General features: G+C 35.0%; 4 protein-coding genes and 2 long non-coding RNA genes across 9 annotated transcripts in view; 4 read left to right on the top strand and 2 right to left on the bottom strand.

Moving 5' to 3' along the window:
* Positions 1-20,977, top strand: part of LOC134741220 (uncharacterized) — a 257,435-nt gene that overhangs the window by 183,944 nt on the left and 52,514 nt on the right. The gene's annotated exons all lie outside the window — the stretch shown is intronic.
* On the top strand, positions 91-2,432 carry LOC134747011 (uncharacterized). 2 transcript variants are annotated; one of them, XM_063681554.1, is made up of 5 exons: positions 91-217; positions 658-764; positions 875-1,072; positions 1,942-2,137; positions 2,361-2,432. In XM_063681554.1, the coding sequence occupies exons 1-5, from the start codon at positions 169-171 to the stop codon at positions 2,402-2,404; spliced, it is 594 nt and encodes a 197-aa protein (XP_063537624.1). In that variant the 5' UTR covers positions 91-168; the 3' UTR covers positions 2,405-2,432. The 2 variants fall into 2 exon arrangements, with proteins under 2 accessions (XP_063537624.1, XP_063537613.1); XM_063681543.1 differs by having other exon boundaries at positions 94-217; positions 655-764.
* Positions 6,623-9,020, bottom strand: LOC134746983 (uncharacterized). The gene is made up of 4 exons (XM_063681536.1): positions 8,927-9,020; positions 8,131-8,222; positions 7,255-7,393; positions 6,623-6,772 (listed from the first exon to the last, which is right to left on the bottom strand). The coding sequence occupies exons 1-4, from the start codon at positions 8,949-8,951 to the stop codon at positions 6,690-6,692; spliced, it is 339 nt and encodes a 112-aa protein (XP_063537606.1). The 5' UTR covers positions 8,952-9,020; the 3' UTR covers positions 6,623-6,689.
* Positions 11,182-12,421, bottom strand: LOC134746972 (uncharacterized). The gene is made up of 3 exons (XR_010128277.1): positions 12,267-12,421; positions 11,384-11,507; positions 11,182-11,285 (listed from the first exon to the last, which is right to left on the bottom strand). It is a non-coding gene; the product is annotated as an uncharacterized LOC134746972 (long non-coding RNA).
* On the top strand, positions 13,278-16,201 carry LOC134746951 (uncharacterized). Of its 2 annotated transcripts, none has more exons than XM_063681527.1 (4): positions 13,278-13,384; positions 13,595-13,638; positions 15,423-15,585; positions 15,999-16,201. In XM_063681527.1, the coding sequence occupies exons 1-4, from the start codon at positions 13,363-13,365 to the stop codon at positions 16,121-16,123; spliced, it is 354 nt and encodes a 117-aa protein (XP_063537597.1). In that variant the 5' UTR covers positions 13,278-13,362; the 3' UTR covers positions 16,124-16,201. The 2 variants fall into 2 exon arrangements, with proteins under 2 accessions (XP_063537597.1, XP_063537604.1); XM_063681534.1 differs by lacking the exons at positions 15,423-15,585; positions 15,999-16,201 and adding exons at positions 14,472-14,598; positions 14,693-14,794.
* Positions 16,616-19,522, top strand: LOC134746944 (uncharacterized). The gene is made up of 4 exons (XM_063681516.1): positions 16,616-16,654; positions 17,751-17,806; positions 17,893-18,052; positions 19,225-19,522. Exons 1-4 carry the CDS (start codon positions 16,630-16,632, stop codon positions 19,488-19,490), a joined length of 507 nt encoding a protein of 168 aa, XP_063537586.1. The 5' UTR covers positions 16,616-16,629; the 3' UTR covers positions 19,491-19,522.

The following is a 20,977-nucleotide window of genomic DNA, read 5'->3' as shown; positions in this document are numbered from 1 at the left end:
TCTTATATTTTCATAAATCTGTAATCATTATCGACAGTATTTACTGTGATATTTAAATCTATGAATCCTTAAACAATACTTAACAAGAAATTTAAAAAGGTAAGTAGGATCAAAACTAATCGTGCTACAGAAAAATAGAACGTCCGACACTATAAGTGGAGCAGCACGATGCTGGCTATTTTTTATGCGACAAGCGCCATGCTGCCTCTATGTCTTGGTGAGTTTCACGCTTTGTCTGAACCATATACCTATATTATATGTTTTGCGAATTATTCAAAACAAGGCAGAAGATATGAAATTTAACTTGTTCTAGCATTTTACTATATATATACTGTTATCACATAGGTTCTACCTACATATTAATATCTGATATCTAAAGGTTGTCTGGAAGCTGCAAGAGATCGCCTTTTAGCAATAAGACCAGATTGTCTGCTGCCATCTGATCGTATTGCATAAATTTAACTGTACTTAAGTTCAACTAGGTTTTTTTTTTGTATTGAAGTTTGTAATAGAGAGCATGTATTGTATTTTTGTAATAATTTGTAGTTCATTATTTTTATAGCAGCATTGATTAATTTCACTTCATTCATATTTTAATGTAGAATAAAAATTATAAAATATAAGAAACCATTTATTTACATATATTATTTTCAGTAGTATCATTGCTGATGTTAGCAACTTCATCATATCAGTTGCTATTGGACGAATCTGCGACGACAGATGAGTTCCTCGAGGATTTTCTAGTCTATCCTATAAATCCGCTGGTAAGCACTGAACTGTACAATATCCTAACCCACCATTACACACCCTAATGGTGTAATTTGAACATTTCGAACTATGCATATTGCTAGTAAGTATTTAATTGCTTTGCCAGAAAATTCGTAAGCGCGAAGTGACATCTCAGGGATCCCGTGCTGACCATGACGCGTTTGTTGAAGAGAAGTTGATACAACACTCACAGGCATTGGAACAACTTCTGCGGATGGTCACTAAAACTTCATCAGTCACCAGGCGATTGGTGGAGCACTTGAGTAAAAATATAGAGAAACCTTCAATGCCTGAAGAAGTAAAGGTAACTTTTAATAGTAGACGGTCGTTCAAGAGTAATAACAATACTGTCAATACTCCTATACAGACCGAAAGCCCTCTTTCGAGGCTGGGCCGAGTAATTCCATTGTACGGAAATTATGTGAAAAACTTAGCAGAGAAGGAATTTACTCATGATTATGAGCCTAAAGTTATTGTCCAGAAACGATACGAAGAAGACAATGATAGCAAATAAAATAAAAAGTCAAAATATGACCAGACTCGGGTCATTTAATATCGTGACATCACAATAATTTACAGGTCATAGCATTTTGTTGATATTACTTTCTGTCAGACGTCAATCCTGTTTAGTATTATTTTTAAATACTGCTTAATTATTAAGTACCTATGAAGAGTTCTAAATGTTTCAGTTATTTAAACTTTTGAATAAAAGTTTAACACACATTTTTTATTTGCTTTATTTCTTGACCTATCGTAAACCCGTCTTAATCATTTGTTAACTAATAATTAGTTTATTTAGTTTCAAGACAACAAGTATTAAACATTTATTAATATTATTTTTATTATATTACTCTATTTAAACCCTAAGATCTAAAGAAGAGAGGACATTGTGCTATATTATAAAAAAACACCAATTTTAGAAATAATTCGTTTTAATTTTCAGTGCCATAGCCGTAGCGTTACGTAATTATTTAATCCATACCGTGCCATGTAGGTGTAACAAATTTGCAAAGAAAAAATAACTAATTTAATTAAAGTCCGATATAAAAATTATAGTGTTGGGGAAGGAATTAGATTTCGCACTTTTTAGTGGCATATTTCACACAGTGAAATATTATTTACTGTACCTAAAAATCATCATATAAGTGCACCAAAGGTATTTCATCGTTTCAGTTTACTAGGCGTTCCTCCGATGGCAGGGTTGAGTTGGTATCAAGCATCACGCCTACGGCTAAAAGCCCCTGGTGCGAGCTTTCCGTGCTTTGTTCTCGAACTCTGAAGCCCATATGTGCATTCGACGATAACTTTGGATACGGGAGGTTCTACGATCTCTGTCACATGTTCCAAGTTAATTGCTATTGGAAATACAGTAAGTACAGGCTTGATTAAGCTATCTGTGTTTTTTTGTTACAAATCAATAGCTGAGGTATCGTATCCCAAAAGCTGACATACATATAGGTAGGTCTAAGGACTATGAAAATTATTTATTCTTATTTGTTTTGCTCTATTCAAAGCCGTTGTCTTTAAAAAGGCATCTGAGACCTTTAATTTTTCAAGATCTGCGAATTTTAACAATACGTTTTATATTTCAGATTTCTCTATCGTGAAAAATTGCAAGCCAAGTTTGCAACCTTGAGGATTATTATACTTAATACAAATAAAAACCATCATCAAAAACATCGTTTTAATTATAAATAAATATTTGCTTGTTATAAGAGTAGTACTTAATGATAATTAAGACACGTATTCTCATCTCAGCCCAATCGCCCTGGATCCGGACACCGTGGTTCACTGTCAGTCTCCTTAATCTTAATGAAAACTGAAAAGAATAAAATGAACAGTTTTTTTCCTCTTTTTTTACATAAAATTAGGACGTGTACTTTTATACCTTATCTTATTTCTAGCGCTATAAGAGCGTATCACATACTTTTTATTTTTTATTTTTCCGGTCTTCGTTATTATTGCAGGAGCCCGATTCAGATTTACGTTTTCAACTTTTTACGGTTGTGAACTGGTTTTGATACGACCTTAAAGAATGTTGACGCTGATTGGTGCATGCGAAATGAAGTCAAAGACGTGCGTGGAATTTGCGCCAATCACCAAGACGATCGTCAAGGTCGTAACAAAACCAGTTCAAAATCGTAACAAGTTGTTAAATCTGCATCGTTCAGTAGATATCGTCAATAATTGGTCCCTTCAACCACATTTTATGCCTGATAACTTGGAGTGCATGGTGTTTAGTTCCACTTATTAGCCGATGTAATGATGAGTAGTGTAATGAACCAGTTGTTACATACTCTGATTGGTCTCGCAGGAGTATTCGTACATGTCGCACACGTCCAGGAAGGTGCGCGTCTGCATTGCTCCGCGCCCGCACACATACACCTTGTCGTGAAAACATGAGTATGCGTACTCGCACCACTTCTTTAGCTGATCGTGTCCCTCCTGAAATTTTTATTTATTTCGACATTTTGCAGATTAAATTAAAATACAAATGGCGTAGGCATTTTGCCAGTAGGCAATTTTGTCATTTCTTTTAAATTGGCTATAACTAAATATTGGATTATTAATTGGATTAAAATGAAAAATGCTTATAGGACTTTCTCAACCCAAAGGAAGTGGTAATATAACTTTCTCAGTTTATAAGTTTGGCTTTTTAAAAATAAAACAACGGTAACTAACTAAACACATTCTCACATGTGAAGAGCCAAGTACATTTGTTCAGTAAAAAATCGATAGACCGATCTTTAAGTTCTCTAGTTATAAATGTAGAAATAATCATTTGTTTTACAAGGGGATAAGTCATTGTTTAACGCGGATAATGGCTCAGGTATCAATAATTTGATACCCGAGCAAGCGAAATATTCCAAAGTTGAACCACGACATAGTGAGTGGCTCGAAAAGTGGAATCTTCAGCGTTGCGAGGGCACACTAAGGCGAAGAAAATAACTAACTGTAAAACATTACAAATCAAAGTCAAATGAACGTTATTTTTTTATGAGAGAACTCGGCCTTATTATTTTAAACTATGGACATAACAATAACAAACAAGAGACTAAATAATAACGTAAGGCTCAAACTAAAACATGAGGAAACAACTCAAAAATTGCATCGAATTACTTTGCCACACATGTAAAATAATATGCAAGTTTATCATCAGTTTTGAAGTGTAATGAGAGCCTGTACGAGCCGGTGTGGAGAAAAAATGTTACATAGTACTTGAATTCAACACATAATATATAGACCTTATTAGAAATTTATTGCGGTGATTATTTGTAAAAAAATATCAATAATAATTGTAAATAAGTTCAAAAACCTTACCGTATCCTCTGGTGGCACTAGATGAGATTGAACGGAAATTGCGCAAATAAGAAACCAGAGTAACTGTCTGGGATACATGAGGTCCGATAAACCAATATTTTATGCGTAGACAACACTCTAACGACGCAGGACTAATAACACTTGAAACAAAATACAATTACCGGATATTGTTCTACGTGTACCAGCAATATTGACAAAGCCAGGCGTAATACCTTATATTTCTTGCTCCTCTACCAGAGAGATTTAATATCTGAGTACCATACCTCAAGGTCTAAAATTGATTATAATGATAAATAAAGATTTTCTAAATATCAATAGGTACCTACAATTAAAAAGTTAGTCTTTGCTTGTAGGCGTATTTCAATTTCCGTCAATTGTTCTGAAGGAAGTTGATAATTTTGACATGGAAATTGCTTCGTTGTCAAGGGTTAAACAATCTGCCACAGTATATTAACTTAATGTCGATGAAAAATAATATTGGTGAATTAACATTTTGTTTGCTGATATTTGATGACACGCGAGAACGATACTATTGCATGAAATTATCTATTTTAATTTAATCATGACGTGCAATCGTTTGAGAAACTTTTAGTTGAAGTGGATCTCTAATTCCAGTTAAGAGTTCCTATTAAATACCTACTATGAGTTTATTAGTTAAACGATAATAATTATTTAACTATGAACATATAGGTAAACTATAACATAATAATAATAATAAATTTAAATCTAGTTTAGAGTATTTAAATGTAATACTTGGCATCTAACTATTATTTTAATGTAACGGGCCTAAATGTAACCTAATTTTTTTTTAATAACTGATGATATAGCTTTCAGTCCACGCATGTAATACTTACGCAAAATATGAAATAGGGATCTCTATTTTATAAATAAATAAATAAATCATAATAAATACATAAATAAATAATTATAAGACATTCTTACACAGATTGACTAAGTCCCACGGTAAGCCCAAGGAGGCTTGTGTTATGGGTACTAAGACAACGATATATATAATATATAAATACTTAAATACATACAAAACACCCATGACTCAGGAACAAATATCTGTGCTCATCACACAAATAAATGCTCTTACCGGAATTCGAACCCAGGACCATCGGCTTTACAGGCAGGGTCACTACCCACTTGGCCAGACCGGTCGTCAAATCTACAGCCACCTCCGAATATTAATTATTTAAATATTGCTTAAGCTTTATAAGCCTGCTTAGTTTATAATATTCAACAGCATTTTAGTATTTCAGTTGAGAAAATATGGATTAAGAAATACTTTAAAACATATTAATACCTAGTTACTTACGTGTACCTATCAAGCATGACTATAGTACCTATAAGTAATTTAAATGTTTGTTTAATGTTGTTATTTTTCTCTGAGGTATTCAATATATCGGGAAGTAAATTAATATCTAAGGCTATGTATCTTCTTTATGCTGCAGAGATAACTGACCCCCCTGCATATAAACTTGTTTGCAAAATTCCATGGCCACTTTATGAATTTACAATGCGTCCATGCCATTTTGCAGCTCGTTATAATTATTATAAATGCGAAAATAACTGAGTCTTTATATCTGTTAGTTAGTGTAGGACATAGGGTAGGTAGTTTTAATCGATCATCATTATCATCATTCCACGCAAACGAAGTTGCGGGCAGAAACTAGTAGTTTTATATATATTTAAGTAGGTAAGTACCTACACCTAACAATCTCTTTGGACCATTGAGAGACCTCTGATTGACTGTTAGCGAATGCCATTCGCTGGTGGCCATTTATACTGTATTTTCGTGCAATAGGTAAATAGACGCGCCTTTATCTTCGGTCATCATGGCATCGTGGTATATATGTTACGGGTAATGTTAGACGGTTAATTAAACTCAAGTTTACCCTAGTATAACTAGTATTACCCGAGACTTTTGGGTAAAAACCGAAAATTTAAACAACATAAATCTGTATTCGGCGTTTACCCGTACACATCTATTAGGTCAACCCAACACTGGCTGGGTAATGTTAGGTGTTGCATCATCGCTTCTGACATTACCCTCCCAGTGTTGGGTATACCGTATACCTAGATGTATGTAGTAAACGCTGACTAATATTTATTATTATTATTATTTACATTTACATTTTCGGACTTTACCCAAGAGCACCCCAAAAGGCTCGGGTAATACTAGTTATATCAAGGAAAACTTAAGTTTAATTAACCTTCTAACATTACCCGTAACATATAGTATACAAGTGCGAAACTGACGCATGACAAGATAGACTATAAAGGCGCAACCATTTTATATTATAGGTCATCAAAAATAAACTGAAATTAGTAATAAATTTCGTTGGCTGACTGGTCATCAAATATATATTATTTTATTATTTAAAATTATGATGAATGAAATGAAATAATACTATAGGTACCTATAATACGCGGGTAACTGCTTAAATGGTAGGATACGATTTATTAATAAGCTGCTAGTTTATTATTTTTATTATGTAATAATTTAATTTCAAATAAAAGTGAGACATGTTACAGTATAAATTTTCAAAGGTACTTTAACCAGATATAAACATTATAAATATTAGACTGAAATAAGGTTATTCATCGTAATAAATATTGGTGGGCTTTCTGGATGCGGTCAGGAAGTTTCTGTCAGCAGGACAGCTAGTTTGCTTGTAGTCTGAAAACAAAAGAAAAGGTAAAAATACGAGTAACTTTTGTGATTCAGTATTTATATATATAGGTATTGTCGTTGGCAATGTTAGCACAGTCAATCAATATGTGTCCATCTAACTTTTCTTCATTTCCTTTCCATGTACGTTTTATTCTCTGGTTTGTATTGTCGGCCTTTTAGTTTTATCTGCGCAACAACGTGAAATTAAGGTTATTGCTGTTGTGCTATTTAAAGGAAATTATGTGTAGTAGTAGCACTCTGGCAGCCATCTTGTTTCTTGTTACCCTTAATGGAATAGAAACGGTATATGAATTTAGGGTGAGAAGCTGTTTGTTTATTTGTGTGTACAAATTAATATTATTTCGACCTCCCTAATTAATATGATGTCTCCGAAACAGGTCAACCAAATCTGCTGTTTTGTTGTAATAGTTTATCGGGGGTTTTAAAATAAGAGTTATTTGGATTAGAATGATTCAAGAGATACAAACTCCGCTTCCTGATGCAGTTGAAGTCGAACATGTCGCAGAGATCGCGGAAGCCGATGATGTCACCGGCGTGGCTGACGCCGCACACCGGCACGCGGTCGTGGTTGCACACCTTTGCCATGCTGCACCACTTGGCACCGTGCTAGAACGTTTTTTACACACTTTTAGCTTCACGTTTATATGTACACGTGCTTCAACTCTTGTAACTTAAATTTAAACTACTTCCCGTTGTCTAATTTAGCTAAAATTTGGCATACTTACTTCCGTCCGATGACAATGCATATGCTAACATATAGCTAATGATGTAGTCGGAAGATTGAGGAACTCTTCGATGGAAAATATATTAGAAAGATCTCGAGAACTACTTGACAGCCATGCAAAGCAGTTAAAGTATAGTCGGCAATAAAAGTGTGAATTAAAAAAATATGTTTGCTGACAACTTAATACCTATTTTTGAGGCAACGGCAACTTAATACTTATTTATTAAAAAAGCTCATTTGTTATGCCTTCATCCGGTACTTAAAATTATATGAGATGGGAGTATTAATACGCAAAATTCCTAGACAAATAAAAACACCTATTACTTATTGTTCTTGAGTGTAGGTAATCCGACACAACTAAGTAAGAGTGTTAGAGGTGTTAGCGAATAAACACAACGACGTAAATCATTATAAACTGGGCATGTATTTAGACACAAAGTTGAGGTATTTGATATAACTTTTTTATATTCCTAAAAAAAATATCCTAGGTTATTAAAAGAAATAACACGTGTTTAATTATTTCTCACTCAGTTGCTTGTTTCAATTTGGTCAATGATAACAAGGTCACAGTTTATAAATGTAACTAACAGACTTTATTTGTTTAGTGCTTGTAAGATACCTTTTTTCCCATGGCGATGTCTTCTTGATCTCGCTCTTTAGGCGGGCCATGACTGGCTGCAAGCGATAGCAAGTAGCAGTATATTACAACGACTGAAACAAATAAGCTATATTTAACCTAACCCTTTCAGCGTGCATGTGTGTAGCAAATTTTTTTACGACGAATTTTAGTTTAAAGGGTCAAAAGTAAAACTATAATTGGTTTATTTCTCGTGTCTAAATCTGGCGATACACGCTATGTTATATTACGCTATGCCTGCGCAGTTTTGCAACTGCATAGGTAAAAAGGAGCGTATGCAGACAAAACTGCGCAGGCATACCCTACTGGTGAGTATGGCCAGCTTAATGATGTCCCTATGACATTAAAGTTTCTTCAAGTCTCTTTTGGTTGGGCTTAATTTAAAAAATAATTGAATAGGTAAATATGTTTTTACCGTATTTTCATAATTTAAATGTAACAAAAATTGTCTACAAACATTTTACGTGACAGCTACTCCATATAAAAATGAACTGGGCTATAACCGTCTTTCTCTGTCACTCTAATTACGCCTTCATTGGAGTAAAAGAGAAAGATCCCCGCAATTTGCGAATTTCGGTTTTCGCGGTACAGAGACCATTATTCGACGCGAGAGATCACACAAATCAAACAGTTGGTTGTTCTACTAGGTGTATTTACTTCACCACTGCACACCAAGTGCTATGTATTCAGGTGCGTTTATAATTATGGTGTAGTCCAATTCAAATGAAATTAAGAGTATTGTGTAAATAAATAGCTAAAAAACAAGTCTAACAAATACCTGTAGCTATGTTGACTGAAGGCATTGTGACAGCTTCTTCCAACGGCCCCAATTCGAATGGATCCGGGTCTTCCAGCCATTTGGTAAGCCACTTTGTGTTTATGTACGAAAACCTTGTTATATATTCGTGGTGTAAACTTCCTCTTTGAGACAATGTACAATGGCTTGTTGACGAAGTAAATACTTTCAACATATTATTTAAGTATTAATGACATCCGCCTAGTGTAAGTTTTGTAACAATAGGTTTTCGCTTAATTAACATTGTTTATAAATATTGTGTTTATTAGTGTTGTGTTGCCGCATACTTTCATCCATCACAGTATAGTTACAGTTACAGTCTATAATATCTGTAATCGCTAAACTCTCCTTTAATTAACATATAGATAATATTGTGGCGAGAGCATATAAAAAATTAGGAATGATCTTGCGTTTAAGTAAACCAATCAAAAGTACATTCACGTTAAAAGTCAGTGTTGTTTGGAGCCCACATTTTGGTATTCATAAGTCTGGACTTGAAAGGATTTAGACATTTTTATTTTCAATTATTAGAACTTACATAGACTCTAACCTACTATTAGAAAACATCTCCTTCAAAAATTTTCGATTCCACTCACGTTCTATACCTACTTTTCTATTTCCTCCTGTGGCACACAGTATGTTAAAAATTATTTCTTTAGGCGCACTTGTAATATGTACTTATGTATCGCTACTATCGCTTAATGATAGAGATATTTTTGTTCATAGTTTGTCTGTTTTCAAGAACAATGTTCGGCAAATTTTGTTTTCTAGAAATTGATGTCACTTTTTCACCACACCAGCTGATAAAGGCTCTCTTGATTGTTCAAAAAACTGATAAGAAAGTTACATTTTATTCACATGTGAGGCAAAATAATTTTGAGTTGTTTTCTTATGTTTGCTATTAAAATTGACTTTAAAATGATGATTTTGAATGATAAATATTTAATAACATTCAGTTTGAATCGATTTGCTTTGATTTTGTTTGATATTTTACAGTTCGTATTTTCATTGTGTTGGTGTGGTGAAAAAATTTGTTTTGACTGTGGCAAAATTTGTTTAATTCTCGTGGCTTGAAACTCTCGCAACCCTCAAAATTCCATTTTTCGTCAAATTTTTGAATCTCGCTTGCTCGGGTGTTAATATTAGAGAGGTTAAACAACAACTTTGCCCCCTTGTAAAATAAATAACGATTATTACTTTTTGCGTGTAGTACGGTGGTCTGTGTGTAGTACACAATAAACGAGTTGTTTATAATTAAGTAATCTACAATTCTTTGTAATAGTTTTCTTAGTAATGTATGAAACTTTAGGCCTATTTTTAGTCCATTTTTGTATGACATATTTGTAAAAGGCTGTTTGTTTTCTGCTCACTCACTGCACTGCTGCTCACTCCGAAAGTTTATCTGTTTGTTTTATTTTATTTTGTTTTATCAAAAAAGTTTGTCTGTTTGTCAAAGCTAATATGAAATATTTTAAGTTACGCTCTGACATCTTTAAAGGAAATCAACGAACACAGTACAAAAATTTGCTATATCAACCTCCTTGTCATGCTGACATTTATAAGCGTAATGCATGCAATATAATTATTGAAATTTATAATAAGCTTCCCGACAATATGAAATTATTGTACGATTCAGAATTTAAGACAAAATTAACGAGATGGCTTCAGGAACATTGTTTCTACTCTGTTAAGGAGTATCTGGACATGTAAATATTTTTAAGTCTTGTGCTGCTGATGTTACCTAAATTTGCATGCCAAATGGCTGAATATTGTTACTCACTATTTATAAGGACATCTTTGTGCATACATATTCTTGCAAATAAATTATTCTTATTCTTATTCCGGTGTTGCGCCTTGGCTGTCTCTACGAGGGCGCATCAGGTGCCCATAACGCCTGCCACGATAAATTGTGCAAGCAATGTTGTGGTCCGGACTTCTTTGCAATAGCCCAGTCTTATTTTCTACCCAAACTTAAACCATAGACCAGTACTCTGTCCATATTCTCTACAATAGCTTCCAATGCCTGCTGAAACCGGTTCACGGGTGTCTATTTTCGGCCTCTACGTGTTGAATCCATATCCCCACGCACGCCTTATAATCACCGGGCTCAAAAGACCCGGAGATACACGTAATAATAATATGTATACCTATATATTACACCACATAATCCTAAGTATTCAAAAAAGGGATAAAGCTAGGATGAATGATAAAATAGAAGAAATAATACTGCGTCTAATACTTGAATCATTTTTATTTTTATAAAACTTCGTGTGGTATTAAAAGACTTCAATTTGCAGTCGATCTAGCTCCGGGCACCTGTTTCTTGAAGTCACTTTAAAATCTAAAAAAATTCAAATTATTAAGTAGGGTATTTTGTTTTAGTCTTTAATAGTTCTAAATCTAGTCTTAAATTAGTCTTACCTGATTGTAGGTACTTACTGGTAGAAAATTTGCAGTTGTGTTCTTGCATAGAGCAAGCATCTTTAAAAACTTTTGTCATTATTTTGTCAGGATCTCGGCCACAGATCGTTTGCCAATTATGTCGACACAGCAAATGGCAATCCTGGGAATAAAGGTACTACTACTGTTCTGTGTTTTTAATGTACAAAATAAATTATAATAGTATATCTTCAACAATTTAATGCGTTCATCAATAAACGCTATTTACAACATAAAACATATTATAATTGTAATTCTTCTGTCTCGGAGAGTCTCATTTCAGACATCTAGCTTAAGCTTAGGGGCGCGTCCATTAATTACGTGTGTGTGTGGTGCGTGGTGTGAGGAATTCAAACGAACAACAACAGCACGGACATTGCGCGAATAAAATTTATAGGTACCTATTTCAAAACTTATCAATTTTTAGTAGAAAACCTAATATAAACTCCCATATTATATAAGGGTTAAATGTGTTTTACTATGTATGAGTTTAGGTTATATGTACATATACATCTTTCCTGTGGACATCATAATAGAAACGGACTTTAAAGCCTAATTTCCTTACACATAACACATGTACTAAACACAGCTTCTACTGCTTAACAATTGCACAATAAGTTTTAAAAAATATATCTATATCGTTACTGTTGTAATGCTACAGAAAAGACACCGGTTTTCCCGAAAATCCTGCCTCAAAATTTGAACATCCGGGGGTCACAGTAATTAGGTTTGCGTCTCTCTTGTAGATACACCCAAAGTTATGGGTATTTCTTTGGTATAAACCCTAATTTGTAATCACTTAGGTACTTATGAAATCCAGCGATAAGTATTTTACTGATTTAAGTACCAAGTTTACCTAAGATAGCATTTACATTGTTTTTACCATATTTGCATTTCTATTGATGGTTTCCTTTAACTCATAACTATGAATAAAGTTAATATAGATAAGCATCGATAATAGATTAACCACAGTTAGTATTTGCTTAGAACATATTTCTAACATTTTCAATCACCGTTCGTTGTTACTACTTATGGTAGTTTTACGGTTTTGTAGTTTTAATCTAGAAAATGCTATTTTGCGTCGTGTCCTTGCGCGTTTTTACTGCTGTAAAGTTAAGTCCACACAAAGTTACGTTTTAGTAATTTAAAATATTGTATAAAACACAAAAAATAAACGATTTGTTTATATAAATATATAGGTATATACACTAAGCTTCTGCCTGCGACTAAGATTGCGTGGAATGATGATGTAAGGGCAAAGTTGATATTCAGGTCGAACCATAATACTCACAATCGATATGTAATAATCACTTAAGAGTAATAAGGATAGATATATACAAAAACAATAATGTTAGAGTAGGATAGCGCTTTGGTGAATAAAGAACACTTCCAATATGTCGTTGTTTCAATTAGCAAGTCCTTACAATGATGATGATTGATAAAAAATATTCTGTCTTATCTTTATACCGCATTTATCCTAATCGCTTCAGCGGTTTAAGCGTGAAGAGGTAACATACAGACAATATCAGGCATTTATAATACGGGGGGGTCGTTTTCAGGACTAGAAGTAGAGGGGGTAGAAGAAAGTTGAGCGCAATTGAGACCAATTTCAGTATAAAAGTATAATTATTAGAGGAAACAATGTCACCCTACGCCGAAGAATACTTACCATTCCGGTTATAGGTATAGACATACTACGATAACGATCACTCAAGACGTTTCTTGCCAGTTCAGTGTCGGTTCTAGATTGGCGATCAAATAAAGCAGCAAAGACTGCGAATACTACGATCGGGTTTAGCAGTCGCTAACGTAAACGTCAAGTGTCAACTCGTGGTACCCTATATAACAACTTTGTATCTACCTATATGTCATAACTAATAAATACCTTTAGACTAAAAACATACTGGTAGCACTTTGTGAACAAAACCTAAAGCTATTCTCTTGCCTCTACTTGTGAACGGCGGAGCGTCGAATCAGAAATGCTCAGCATCATATTCCTCAGTAAGAAAAAAACATTCATGTTTTAGTGGCCGCATGCGAAGCACAATGTTTCCCGGCTTCCTAATTTTGTCAAACTATCTCATATGGTTCAGTCTAAATTGACTTTTAATCTGTCAACATATTCTGTTAAATGAAATCAACCGTGTCATCTATACATATACCGAATTTTCATATACCTAATAAATCCCATTTGGTTGTTATTTTTTACAGTTGTTACCACCGGGATAGTTTTAGATAGTGCATATGGGGCCAATGTAAGTGAATACTTTAGGTAGGGCAACTGCTATAGGTATTGGCCTCTATAGTAACTGGCGACTCTTAGCAATAAGACTTATATTGGCTTGCTTCTTTCTGATTTGTCAAGAGTGGCCAATTACTATGGGGCCCCTCCATAACAGTCACCCTACTATGGATGAAAAATGAACGATCACGGAATTTTTTTCTTCTAAACATGCACTGACTGTATACACTAGGGACCCGCCCCGGCTTCGCACAGGTTACACAAAACCTTAACAAATTATACACCTAAACTTTACTCAAGAATCACTATTGATAGGTGAAAGTTTAGAATATAAAGAAGTAGAACAGAAAGAGCCTAGGTACTATAGCATTGAATAAGGATACATAATTATGATGCCGTGATATGACTGAAAGACTGACCTTGAAAATTTTTAGTTTGTATTTCTAATGTAATCTGACGTGGTATATGGCATTAGGTTTTAAATATGTTTTTTATACTTCATTATGACTACTGCCATAGCGTGTCATTAAACTTTAAAAAAGAGCTTACGAGTATCTATTAGTTAAACAGTCACTTTGTAGGGTCTCTAACTTTAAATATGGTAGGTACCATCCGGTAGAAAGGATATGACTTTGACACCTTCGGGTTAATTGACTCTATTATTTTAACTGTAAAATTAGACACCAGCTTAGTTTTATGCTTTTTGCCAAGGTGGATCAGTGTCATATAGTCCTACTATTCCTAACTACCCGAGTACTGTTTCTGTCGGTTTTCTGTCTAAATTTTAGTACTTACTTAGCTGTCTATATTCGTCACAGGTATTAATTAAGTTTTATATGTAACTAGATATGTTTTGACGCCAAAATCTGTATCCATAATGCTGTTGAAAAGTGTGGCATAGATGCCACAAAAGGAGTGCGACGATTTCTCGACACTTGCGATATCACCGAATACAACTGCCAACACAAAACTGGTGAGTTAGAATAAGAGAATCCATTGAACTCAAGAATTTTTACATTTTAAAATTTAATGTACTTGTAAATCTTGTAATACCTATACAATTTCAGATTACCGGAAAACCGACATGGACAAATGCAAGGATTTACCTCAGATTTTTCCAGACTAACCATTACCACTTGACTGTACAGAAATATAATGCTTCAGATAAATACACACGTATTTTCTTCCATTATAAAATTAAATAAAACTTTAGATCGCCATTAGCCATATCCAAAAAGTTTCTACACACGCCATCCATGATTGGTTAAAAGTCTTGAAACTATTTAAAACCATAAAGGTTACCGTCTTTGATAATGTTAACTACATACGTCATATGACATGTCTAAGGGCCACTTTATGGCCACCTGGTAACACTGTATGTTCTACCCATTGGTAACTTTAAGCTGCACAGAAAAGGTACCCCTCCTGCATAGAATTTTGTATGCAAAGGTGCTAAGCGAATAGTAGTGCTGACTGCAGTCTGTACATAACCAATTTTGTCGACGAAAATTTAAAAAAACATTCGATCTCCCATTGAATTTTTAATTTTTTCTCCATTCTTAACATATTGACAAACTGGGTTTGAACAAATAGACGCAAATGGAACCGTGCAGTTCGTCGAATCTAAGCTATCTCTGCACCGATTTTGCATTGAAAGTTTCGAAGTCGATCAGCTAACTTTTTTCATAGGAATTTGACGTTTATGGTGTAATTTTTCCCCTTAGTCGCTTGCCAGACCGGTGTAGAGTTAGCTTGGTCTAATTTAAACAGAATTAAATATGTTTGTTGGTACTCTAGCCTAGTATGGAACGGTCTATCACGAACGACTACTGGTGCTATCGAGCGAAGTATTGCCGCGGCACGCACGAAACCGCGTGCGCGAGAGACGCGCGCCTGAAGCTCACCAAGTGGTTCCCCGACGAGTGCGCAGTCTTCAACTATAACTGCAAATCAAAAACGGGTATGCAACGCAGTTTGTTTAATTAAAATAATATAAGCCTAATTACAACTGTCTCTAGCGTGGGGACTATAACTATAGCCCAAGCCCTCCCGCGCATGAGAGGAGGCCTGTGCCCAGCAGTGGGACGTATATAGGCTGAATTATTATACAACTCTCTCTGAAACTATAACTGGGTAAAACTTCCTCATCATTATCATTGGCCTTAGCGTTAATTGCTAACGAATCAAACATAAAAAAAATACTTCGATAGCCGATATGAAAACGGCACGATCCACATTTCAGTCAGCAGAGTTCATCAGAGCAATTCAAATGTTTACAGACGAATAAAATACTTATGGATCCTGTAATAATTTCTCATTGACCAAACTGAAAAGCTTTTCTCTGGTTCTAATATTTATTCACTGATTTAACAGATTACACAGTAACTAGTAAAAAGCAGTGTAATATGCCCACGACAACGATGACCACGAGTACAACAACAACACGCAGAACGACACGCACAACAAAAATAATCAAACTTCCTATCTTCAAGTTTTAACAAAAACATGTGGAGACCTTAGCTCCCATCTCTATATAAGATGGATATGGATGTATTAAAGAATTTTACATTTAACTGTAGGTAGATAATATTTAAATTATACTAACATCATCATCCTATCATGTCTATCATCATAGTGTATGCATAATGCTTCAGTAAGTTACTTTTCGACAAAACTCGATGCTTATTTATAAACCATTTTGATAGGTACACAAAACCTAGGGAACTGTTGTAATTAAGTAGGTATCAATATAGCTTGCACTATTTTATTAGACTAGATAAGCTAAATATAGGTACAACCTAAAAATACCTAAATATACAGCTTCCCTAGTCCATTCTATTCTTTATAAAGACCATGCAACTTGTTTGATTTGGAAACGTCATTTGACATTAAACGATTGAAGCGTGTTATTGTCTTTTATTTAATATCCGAAACTAGAATTCACTTTCACTAGTAGAGATTTACGTACATTTAGTCTCGCATAAAAATTATAAAAATAATTGCGATGATCACCCAAAATTATGTAATGGGTAAGTTTATTTGTTTGATTTTTTGTAACATAAGACGGGGTCGCAGTAACCAGTAACCACTGCTGAGCCCGTAATTAAAACATAAAAATTCGTCTGAGAACGAGTTTTAGTTTTTGAATGACAATAATGCAAATTACATGTAACGCAGATTTTCCTAATTTCCTAACCGCGCAGAATCTTGCGCGGAAATGTGCACAGCAGCTACAAGTCTTTTCCTAATTAAGCATAAGGTTTTAAGTAAAACCGAATGTATTATTATTGTCGCAGCTAACAATCTAATATAAATGTAGATGTTTCTAAATTACTTATTGGCCAGAAATTTTTACTTTTCTTGAAATAAATATTTAAAAAAAAATATCTACTAAAAGATGACTTCTATTGCTACCCTTTACCGTCAATTACAAGCGTTTTGAGCGGGTCTTAGGGCCCTATCACACTGGCGATTTGCGAGCACACTGTCACGGAGACAAATTAAAGGAGTCGCTAATAATGATTATAATGTCGCGTTTATGGTAGATAATACATTCTTCTTAGCTCACACTGTGGCCTCTTTAAGAGTACAGCCAGGAAATTAGAAAAGAACAAAAGGTTAGGCGTGCCGCGTGCCGCGTGATACTTGCGACGAAAGATTTCGCGATCGCGCGATATCTCAAAAAGTATACTCGTATTTAAAATTTCTCTAGTCAAATCCTTCGTCTGTATCATTAGCTATTTTATACTAAAATTATATTTCTTTCGTATGCAGGGTAACACTATACAATTTAAAATAAATGAAAATTAGACATGTTTTCGATTTTTTTCTATCGAGCCAACTTTAACCTTCTTAATCATTATTTTAAAACTACACAAGTAAAACAATTGAAGAACAGTTACCATAGCTGTCATAATTACTTAACTAATGAATAAGGGACTGAAGTGCCATGCTGTTACTAGTCAAACCAAGAAAAGTACAAATATTAACAGCACACGCAGTGCAGGTGTTATTTTACTTCTATGAAATTATGACGTTATAAATAACACTGGCACTGCGTGTGCTGTCAAAATCTCTGCAGACTTTTCTTGGTCTAACTCTACCTACGTGGTGTTATCTTTACAGGATGCATAATTATTGTGATATATTCCACACATATACAAGCATCTGTCAGGAGAACGGTAAGTCGAAATTAACCAAAATGCTACTTGTTTTTAATAAAACCATTTTGTATTCAGTTTGAATGTTAAATTAATAAATTATATAGGCGGAAGAGGGAGTTTCTAACTACAATTGCTTTCGATTGAATTCGTGTGACTCTCACGGGCAACCGGTGTGTGGTTACGATGAAGAAGACGCGACCATTGCAAAGTTTGAGAACGAGTGTGCACTGTTCAAGGTCAACTGCGAAGAGAGAGGACAAAAGTGTAAGTTATAGGAGTATAACTATAAACCGAGTGCGGTATACTCCATAAAAGAGATAATCGCGCCTTTCTCTTACCCTCACTGAGTGTAAGCGTGAGCGAGATGGCTTTGCGTGTCCGGGATCAACGATGTTGTAACAAAAAAAACCGGCCTAAGTGCGAGTCGGACTCGCGCAGCGAGGGTTCCGTACTTTTTAGTATTTGTTGTTATAGCGGCAACAGAAATACATCATCTGTGAAAATTTCAACTGCCTAGCTATCACGGCTCATGAGATACAGTCTGGTGACAGACAGACGCACAGCACAGACGGACAGACGGACAGACGGCCAGACGGACAGACGGACAGCGGAAACCGCGGGGACCGCCACCAACGAAAATACCTACCTAAATAACATTCTGCTAAATAGTGAACTTAACAACCACCAACCAAAATGATTATGAGTAACCCTCTGTTGATCCCCGCCTGCGATACTTACCATCAACATATATAAATTATATTTAGTTAGTATTTAGAATAAGTTTTTATTTATATAACTATCGTACATAATATTGTCTTCGTTTACCGCGATAGTTACTCTGTAAACGCTGTAAAGGGTTCGAAACGTCGGGATGTATTATAAATTCAATATACGCGATATAATCCGTTTTCATAGTTTTATTTCATATATAACTATCGATTACGAACACATTTCATAGTGCATTTTATATTGTTTAAACGGTATTCCATAGCTTGGTTTTAGCATTTGATTAAACAATATTTCTTGTGGGGCTTGTTTTCCTCTTTTTAGTGTGCAGTCGGGTTTTTTGTTTTTTATAATAATTTTTTTTTCCACACTGTATAAGTATGTATATGTACATATCAAAGTGCATCCCAACGCAATGTGTTCGTTTAGTATCCAAATTCTTCAAATAAACACTGCTAAGCAAATTTCTTAACCGGGCTTCAGCAAATAAGCATGTTGTCTCATGTTCTATAAATAAAAGTCAAACAAATGATTCGTTATCTGTATTTTAGGGCAGGTTCATATTGCTATGGAAAAAAACTTTTACGCACGCTAGATACTTATAAAATATGAGTACTCACTATAAAGGAATAAGTAAGATCTTGCAACAAGTCGGCGTACTGAAGCTACTAATAACTTTATATTAATAGTTGAATGGCTATTTATTTCAGTATTTAAAATAGTCGACGATAGTATCTGCGAGAAGAAGGTAGTCCCGGTGACTACAATTCCAACAACCATTACCTCTCCCACGATCGATTACTATTACGATCTTCGTCCGGACACCGAGCCAGACAGTAGCACACACTACTGGCAAGATTCTCTTATGCTGGGCCAACGTGTCACGCCAGGATATAACGAGGAAGGGAGAGTGTTACGAGAGGAAACTGAAAAATATTATTTTCCAGATTTGATGACTTTAGTTATGCGCTACTAATCTTAGCAAATAAATATTATCCACTATAATGTTATAAGCTTGTGAGGTACAACAAAGTGCGTGGACTTTATGCAGCGTCCAGCTCCTCTGCATTATGGCTCCTCTACACGATGGCCCAGCTCTGGACCAGCGAGATGGCCATGCGGTGATTATGGCTCCTCTACACGATGGCCCAGCGCTGGACCAGCGCTGGACCAGCGAGATGGCCATACGATGGTTGAAAGCACGCACTATGGAATGGGCCACGTGTAGATGCGTACGCACCATCACTGGCCTTACTACCTTTGACGTGCGGACGAAAAACCGACACCGCGGCCATCTCATCGCCATCCCGCCGCGCCATAAGCCATCCGACACCACTACCCTCTCTACACGTTGCCTATCTTAGTGGGCCAATATGATGGCCCATCGTGTAGAGGAACCACGAGGAAGGTGTGCAGCTATACCGATTTGCACAGAGTTAAATGAATGATCCTAATTACATACTAACGAGTTCACGTTTTCGGTTATAGTGAAGCTAAATTAAAAGTATACTCGTATCAGATGAACTTTTTGGCTTGGTGGAGGAAAATTTGTTTAATTAGGGCGACTTGCACTATCCCACTAACCCGGGGTTAACCGGTTAAACCTGGAGTTACCATGGTTACCAGTACAAATTGAGACTGGGTTAGTGAGATGGTGCACGTGGCGCTTAGAGAGTTATTATACCTACCTGATATTAGTTTAACTACCCTCTCCAGTGTAGATTTATGAAAGGTCTTTTTAAACTTATACTGATTAAAATAAAAGGATTTTTTAAATATTTTATTCCATTACAATAAATTCGATATGTATATTTTCAAATGTAATAAATAATGCAATAAAAACCGTTATTCACATATATTATCGCATTACATTTCTTAAACATTCTGTAAAAGTTGAACATTTGTGGGCACAGGTATATATGTGCTTGTGCAGGTATAATATACCACAGGTACATACTCGTTTAAATTTTAAGTTGTCCTTCTAAGCAATATTGAAATTTAAACGAGTAACTTTCAATGTACAGATATCATGGAACTGTTAATAAAACAGAGTTTAGTGGGTAAGGGAACATATGAAGTCAATTTATTATAATATATTTTTCACATCACCTATTCGAAAAAGGGCTTTTCTTCCTCGCTAGGAGAGATCAAAGTGGCACTTTTCTTCCCTGCTACGAGGGATCAAAGTGTAACTTTTCTGTTCTAGGTCACGATTTTTTCTTCTTCTTTGCATATAATTTTTTAGGTTAAATAATATTTTCGAACATAGCAAATTCCTCATGGGTGATGTGAAAAGCATTATGTGTCACATGGTAGCAAAATTATTTCCACCTTTGGCGTTAACACTTTAATCCCACACTACGCTTAGGATTCAATTATAGAATCCTTCGCTTCGTTCAGGATTCATTGTACGCCCTCGCCGTAAATATGTCATTTTGCTCCCTTGTGACACAATCTACTATA

The sequence above is a fragment of the Cydia strobilella genome, chromosome 1 (assembly GCF_947568885.1).
Source record: "Cydia strobilella chromosome 1, ilCydStro3.1, whole genome shotgun sequence".
NCBI classification, from domain to species: Eukaryota; Metazoa; Arthropoda; class Insecta; order Lepidoptera; family Tortricidae; genus Cydia; species Cydia strobilella.
This window is presented reverse-complemented; position numbering and strand designations above follow the sequence as displayed.